An 8,056-nucleotide genomic window follows, 5' to 3' on the forward strand; every position below is an offset into this window, starting at 1 on the left:
TTTCAGCTTCCTCGTTTGGCATTCAGCATGAGGGGGATAGTGCATCGACTGGTTGACCCGTATCAGTATAATGGCTCGTGCGGGGCAGCTTACTTGCCTTCGGTAAGGCGTCTCAGTGAAGCAACACTACATAAAAGAGCGGTGGAAATCCGTCCTGCAACAAGGAGATACATTACAAGCACTCTAAGGATTTATTCGTCGTCATATGACTGAAAAATTGTTAAACCCCAAGCACTCACTCACTCACTCACTCAGTTGCAAATGAAGGTTCTGCAAGCTTAGGTGGTCAACTGTAGATATATATCGTATACATTTGTCAGTGGTAGAGAAGGAACACTTCATATAAACACAAATGAGCAAATGAGAGATAAGTAACTCTTATCTATTTTGATAAAGCATTTGGTTTCAAATTAGTTTGCCTTAAAGTTTTCTGTCTTTGAAAACACTTGTCATGTGACACTTCTCTGGCTTTAATATGTCTAACGCCTCACTCTCTTAAATATATCTCTCTTATATCTTAAATAAGGCAACTAAAACCCTCAGCAAACAACATACAATGCTGTTACAATGTGAGAAATGTAAATCAAGTATGTATTACGTACTTTACCTATCCTAAGCGAAGCATCCAAATCACAGTTCAGGGCGTCAACCGATAACACAAGAGCGTTTATTGTTCCGGAAGCTGTTCAATATGGTATGAAATAAAAACACTGGGTAGTTACATCGTATTTAAGATGGCAAGAAAAACAAAACAGCTAAACTTCTTGTAACATACAATACTGTAACAATGTAAGCATAAATCAAGTATGTACTAAGTACGTAACACGTCCTAAACGAAGTATCCAAATCACAGTTCAGGGCGTCAAATGATAACAATAACGTGTATTGTTCTGGAAGCTGTTCAATAGGGTATTAAAAGATAAACAGTGGTTAAGTATTGAAATCAGACTGTAACACAGAGAATCTTGTCATAATAATACCTAACTGGTACTTTTATCTGAAGTCAATGTAACATTAATAGCGGTCTTGAACACTAATAAATGGTCCAGCTGATCCGAAGACCGACTTCGTACGACTGTAAGGCTGTAAGAGTTATCCCCCTTTAAATCAATTTCTTGACGCCTTCAAATTCTTGAATACAGACGAATTGCATTGGTGATAAAACATTTCATATGTGAAGAGCATACACATGTAAAACATATCAATAATGAAAAATACAAGAGATTCAATCTAATGTGGATTACAACAAAAACAAGTTATTGTTCAATTAATGGCGTGAGATCAACCCTTTCAAGAGAGTTCAAACAATCTAGCACATTGAAAATATTCTCATGATTTCAGATATTTTGTTGAACAATCTTTAAAACTAGTATTGATGTAAAAATTGAGAGCACCCATAAAACAATTCATTGGTAGTAATGGTGGACTAAACACATCGATTTTAAATGTAAATACTTTGTGTTTTGTCGGTGCAAATCCCACTCCTTAGAGATAATCAGAGATCAGTCGTGGCTTTAATCTACAATAGTCCAGCCAGGCTTGTGAATGTCTTACGCATTTTCACTAACAGTCACTATGTGATGCGCTAGAACTCTCCAGAATGCATACATGGAACAGCCGTAGTAACCACAGAAATAGGCCTTTCTCAAGGCCTTATTCATAATTTAAAGTGTAAAGACTGGAAAATAAATTATTTAATTGATTGGTGTTTTACGGCGAACTTAAGAATATTTCACTTGTTATGGTGGGAGGAAACCTGACAGAGCCCTGAAAAAACGAATGGAAGAGTAAGATTTAGCATAGAATTATCGACAACTATGATTGATTTCATGGTACATGTACGGTGAAATAACTCATTTATTTTAGCATATGCAGCATTCAGAACTTCCATTCAGTTTTTTGCAAGTTTTTCTTGACTTCATCAAGGGATATGCTTCGTGATTTGTGTTGAATGTAGTTTTGGAAATTGGTCTTGTGATTTTTGAGCGAGAGTGACTCGAGCAGCAACCCAAAACAGCCATTTGCGAATCACGTTACTCCGTTGTTAGAATGGTCTTATTATTAAAATACAAATAAATTTAAGACTCTTAAACACGTCGTTTATCCAAACGTTCCACGAATTTATCCCTTATCAGCTGACTCGAATCGAAAATGGCGTTATGGTGTTTATTATTCACTAATAACGAGGAAGTATGAAGTCAAAACTACCGATTAATGAAACATGCTTTTTAGCATCCAGCTTTGACACAATCATACTGAAAGTAGCATACTCAGAAAGACCGAGTTCCAGGTTAGTTATTTGATTTATTTAATTGGTGTTTTACGCCGTACTCAAGAATATTTCACTTATACGACATCGGCCAGTATGATCTTTGAAGGAAACCGGACAGAGCCTGGGAGAAACCCACGAATACCCGCAGGTTGCTAACAGACCTTTCCACGTACTGCCTGTGAGAAAGACAGCATGAGCTGGACTTGAACTCACAGCGACCGCATTGGTGGGAGGCTTCTGGGGCGTGCTGGCGTGCTAACCCCGTGGGCCACTGGAGCCCCATCCGGGTTACTGAATAGAAGAGTTCAGATCTTTATTTCTGAAGTGAAACTCGGAAGAAAGAAACAGATCTGAGATCTAGTGTTTTTTTCAACCATGTACTCTTTTTATCTTTGTAGAGCACTAGGTGCCAGTGGATGTTGAGAAATAAAATTGTTCATCCTAAGCTGAATTTTCCGATTTCGACCGTTGTTGATTTCCATTTTATGAGCCATAATGTCCTTTCTTTGTCGAGAATATCTTACAGGGGATGTGCCCTTTTTGTGTTTTAGGTGGGACTTCCATGCGCCAGCAGACATAACATGGACGTCAGCCTTATTCAGGATTTCGGAGATGCCAACTCCTCTTTGGGAGGAGAAACTGGATCTATGGCTTCCCTCGCTGCCAACGCGCTTCTCGGAACCTGACGGTGGAAGCGTCGCAAGCGTCGCCTCTGTCCTCAAAACACGCGACATAGCGCTCTGGCTTCTCTCTGGTCGACGTCGTGTTTCTGCCGCAAACACGGAACCTCTTTTGCCGCCTCCCATCTGCGCCTCCAATAACTTTCGCGTTACTGAAGACATTTCAGAACAAGCTTCAGATGGCGACGAGCGACCAGAAACCAGTTCTGTTACAAAAGTGCCCTGCAAATCATTGCTGAGGCGCTTTTCAGAGTTCATCGGTGGACTACTTTGTGGCCGGAGCAGGCGGCGAGGTCTTGAACGCGCAGGTGTATCGCCTTCCTCTGACGGCTGGCGGCTGGAGGCGGACGACTGTGGTCGCTGAAAACGTTTCGCTCGTCTGCTCACGATTCGCTCACCATACAGAAAACAAGGATCTTCCTCGGCGTTATCGTCCGATGCTTCCGAAACACTTCGTGGGGTGGGAATGGGAACAGCCTCTTGGCTTCGACCACTACAAGCCTGTATATAATCTAACGTCAGAGAAATGAGACGAATGTCCTGATTGGTTACTCTGATTGCATGAATTTTCTCCTTCTCAAGCAGCTGTAGTCGGCCATTAAGCCTTGTCTGCTCTATGTTGTTGATACGGAAAGCCCGTTGAACGCGGGTGGAGTTGTAGCTGGGAGCCTCGGTCAATACCATGTTGAGGGAATATCGACGCCTTGTTATCAGTGTTATTTTCCTTGTGAGCAGTCCTCCACACCGCTAAGCCTTCGTGACAGTAATGTAATAAAACTAGCAATATATCATGTGAACACCATAGCGCTATCGGCAGGTCAATGTTTGTCTTTCCAGAATTAACTTGGTAATAAATGTGACATGGTATTACACAGCTGACGAGGGTGATTCAATTCAAGCTCTTCTATGTACCGTAATGTTTATACGCATATATATCCACCAGCAGAAGATATGTGGCAATGGACCCTCCCAGGAACGAGTTCAAACACGCATGACTTCGTAATAACATAGGTCCCAATGGATTTCTTGATTAAGCTTTGGTTGATGACCGCTTTATAGACCTTCCTGCCTTACCGTCCTCGCGTTGAAAGGAAATTTGACTCCACCTTCCCCTGAAAAGACACACACATTAATTCCAATCAGTAACGCTATAATTACGTTTCGCGGCTGTAGATACAAGGTTATATAATTACAGAGAAGGCAGCCAGTCGAGGCAGTAGCACATTAATTTCCTTCCACTCTTGTCTGTGGTGATGGAAGGGCTAAGATTTATGTGTGAACCTTACACTTCGGAAACGTATGTTACATTAGGTTTGGATGGTTTATTGAAAAACGAGTTTTTAAGTAAGAAGTCATTTTTTCTGTGTGGAAACCGCACACGCGTTAGTCATGGGTTTACAAAACAGCCCAATAGTTTCCAACAGTTATATCTGGTCGAATGTATCCCTATGGTCATAGTCGGAATAAAAGCCTGTAAGGTTTTACGTTAATTGCATGTATACCCGGCTGTAAAGTAAACTTCTTGAATCAGTACTCTTGAAACAAGTATAGTAACGTACGGGTTTTCAGTACACATCGGAACTCTTTATGTTAGACACTTTCACCCTACCCCCAGCCACTCTCCCCAACCCACCCACACGCTCCACCAAAAGTGCAATAAACATAAACTGTCTCTATTTTAATATCTTCTTGTCTTGATCTACAGATAAAAACCGTTAACTTCATAGCAATCAGTGAGTCGAGGCAATTAGACACGCGGTAGAGGGATTGACGTGTAGTTGTTTAAATATAGCAGCTATTTATTAGATCTATACAAGAAAGCAAGTTCCTAAGCTCATAAAACTATTGTGAATATGTGTATGTGATACAATTCATTCAAGCTTACATGGGTTTATTCTCGGGAGGTTATAACGGGAGACTAAATATTAATTAATACACTAAATCATATCTCTCCGATGTAATAAAACACCGCTGATTCATATACAGATACATATAACATATACATATTTGGATTATCGACAACCTACATACTAGAATGGCACACGATTTGAATATTGATTTCACCCATAATATTCTTTGCGTCTTTCCAACAGCATTGAAAATTATTGACTGCTTCTCTTTGCATAATTCCGTCCTATTTTCGTAATTTATTTAAATTTTTAAGTTCGTTGCTTGTTGGTTTGTGTTAAACATCGCTAGGGGAATTGGACTTGTGATTACTGACCCGCGACATCCAATTTGGTTGACGGCTGGTTTATGAATGTATGTTTCGACGCATAGATTCACGTGTGTCACGTGGTGGCTTGTACAGACGTGTATTGAAGGCGTATTTTAGTTATATATTATATTTATGAATTGTACGTTCTGACTGAGTGTGTCTCGATGATTGAAATATTTCATATTATACAACCATGAGTTCATGTCTCTCACAACAATGATTTATAATACGGTGGTCAGGTTTACAGGTAGATGTAACGGAGTGACCACAGTACACCATCTCCCTTCGCCAGATCTGCTGGCAACCTCACCAAGAGAGCTGGGTGCGCGCCTGCATTAATCTTCTTAGGTAGAGGGAGATTGGGGGCGCCTTAAGCAAATAAGCCTGTGAGAATCAGCCTAAAATAAAAAATCATACCGTCGCCGTAAAAATGTATTCATTTCTATATTTAAAATAATACCTTTACTCTATACTCGCGCAAAATTCTAATCATACGCTTATCCAATTAGGCAATGGTAAATAATACTGGTTTATATATACATGAATGTCTACATATGCTTCTGAAGAAACGACGCCATGAATTAAATGCGTAGCTTGATAAGTACCGTTGCAGAAATGCGTATGTCTTAATTCAAAACATGTTCGACCCTGTTATGTTTTCAGTGGGCACAAAATAAAATTATAACATTCATCTTAATCGTCAGGTGTAGCTGGTGTCTGAGTTATAGCGACCGAGGTGCAAGCACTCACATCATCCGTCGAAAACACGTTCAAGAGGTAGCCAAGTCGCAGTGTGTGAACGGGTATGTGACAGACGATGTCCTGTTTTCACGCGAGTGGCTAGTAAAACGCAAGTCCTTGTGGCAAAACTGTACCGCGTGAACGAGGCTCAGTACACAGTAACGTAATAGACTAACAGTGGAATTCATGCTGGTTGTAATATTTATAGTAGTTCTTTGTCTTATGGTGTTACAGTAATTTTATTTTACGCTACTGTGGTAAGTTTCAGGTTTAAGGACACACGCTCTTAATTACATGGAAGGTTTTTAATTCCAATATACACAAGAATATTTAAGAGCTGTTGATAAAGGATGAGAGGGATTTACGTTCGTTAATAATAAGGCAGACTACGAAATGCCGGTGCATTTGTAAATTAGCGAACTGTAGATCTTACCTTCTGGGGGTACAGGACTTCGGCAAGAAGAGTGTATATTATCTCCAAACTTTGTCAGGTGTAACAGTAGGTCAGAGCCATAGTGTAGTTACGCGGTGCTACCAGGGGGCATGTTGCACCAAGGCCTGTCGTCTGTAGACTGTATATGTATTGTAGCTAGGACACAAAAATGCCGTTCAGGTCAAGCGACGAAAGTGTCCCGGCCTTGCGACTAGGGGTGACACTCGAGACTTAATCTTCCCAAAATGCAGCTTAGCAGGTAGATTAGTATGACCGAATTTTGTCGCTCCAACGACTGGGTCGTAAAGCTGGAGTTTACGAGAGCAATAATTCCCCTAAGCTTCGCAGGAGACAAAAGGCGAATGCAAAGTCTTGTTTGCATTCTCGAAAGGGGTGCAACCACTTTGCCCCCAAATGGTGTAAATATGAGAGCGAACTCTTCAGTGCATGGTGGTACTCTCGGTCCTGTTGTTTCGTTGCATATGAGGTGATTTGGTGGAGGTGGGTGAAGGGAACAAGGCACCTGCTTTAAGTCATTTATCAAGCACCCGAGGTGCAATAAATTCACCGGAGTCGACAGGGAGGCAAAGAGCCGTAAACCCCCTACCTTAGTTGACATCCACCGAGCGACCCTTTATTCACAACCTGTGAATTATCCGGCGTCTTGTTATATGTGTGCATATTGAGATTATTTATTAGCAAAGTGAATTCCGCTGAATTCTTTCACACGTTGACATTTATTTCACCAGTGCATCTGAAGCAACTACATTTACGATTTGGTTTATGCGTAATGTTTCACACATGGCTACTATTTAAAAGTTTATATGCCTCTCGTTCAGCAGAGAGAGTGGCTAAAGCAAGGAATAAGCAAGGTGCCAGTATGGTAGCGTCAGTATAATCTGACAGGGTGGGATGTTATGTCTGGTGTCTTCAGCGTGATACTTTAGTGGCCGATGCACTTTGACTTCATGGACTCGACCAGCCATAAGAAAACACAGTATATGTACACACACCTAATGACTCCTCGTCGGCGTACGACGTAAAACATCAATCATATTTACATATATTTAAGCTTATACGTGCATTGACAAGCACATATAGGTTACTGCCACGGCTGGACAGATATTGGTACTCCTATAAATATTTTCAGAGCATACAAAGCAATCCATTAATCAACAAATCAATGAATGACAAAGGCTGTTCAAACATACGTTTAAAGTAAAGAGTCGTAACATTTAAGAGAGAAGAATACATCAGTCTACAATATCAGCTACTCATTTTTGAGGCTCTAGACGCAAAATCCACTAAAGCTTTTCCAACTAAAAGTCCAGGTTTATCGTTAAAGCTGGTAACACCACAGAGAGTTAGTCATCAACGCTGGTAACAGCACAGAGAGTCAGTCATCAACGCTGATAACACCACGCAGAGTCAGTCATCAAAGTTGGTAACACCACAGAGAGTCAGTCATCAAGGCTGGTAGCACCACAGAATGTAAGTCATCAATGATGCAGGCAAGATAGTAGGTTTCCTATGCAAGGCATTCATTTCCAACTCAAACTCGTAGCCGCGATTTCTAACCAATGGAATCAAGTGATGGCATTACTAACTGTTCATGAGGCTGTTATGTTAGTCTCCACCAATCAGTGCGCTGCTTACTAAAATTTGGCCCGGATTGTTACACGGAAAAATAAGCTACATGTGCATGCATCTGA

The 8,056-nt window shown here is 40.9% G+C and overlaps 1 protein-coding gene across 1 annotated transcript; it reads right to left on the bottom strand.

The window, feature by feature from the left end:
• Positions 1-518: 518 nt before the first annotated feature.
• Positions 519-6,703, bottom strand: LOC135477407 (uncharacterized). The gene is made up of 2 exons (XM_064757488.1): positions 6,345-6,703; positions 519-4,064 (listed from the first exon to the last, which is right to left on the bottom strand). Exon 2 carries the CDS (start codon positions 3,634-3,636, stop codon positions 2,659-2,661), a length of 978 nt encoding a protein of 325 aa, XP_064613558.1. The 5' UTR covers positions 3,637-4,064; positions 6,345-6,703; the 3' UTR covers positions 519-2,658.
• Positions 6,704-8,056: the final 1,353 nt, after the last annotated feature.

Source organism: Liolophura sinensis, chromosome 1 (assembly GCF_032854445.1).
Source record: "Liolophura sinensis isolate JHLJ2023 chromosome 1, CUHK_Ljap_v2, whole genome shotgun sequence".
In the NCBI taxonomy this organism is placed as follows: Eukaryota; Metazoa; Mollusca; class Polyplacophora; order Chitonida; family Chitonidae; genus Liolophura; species Liolophura sinensis.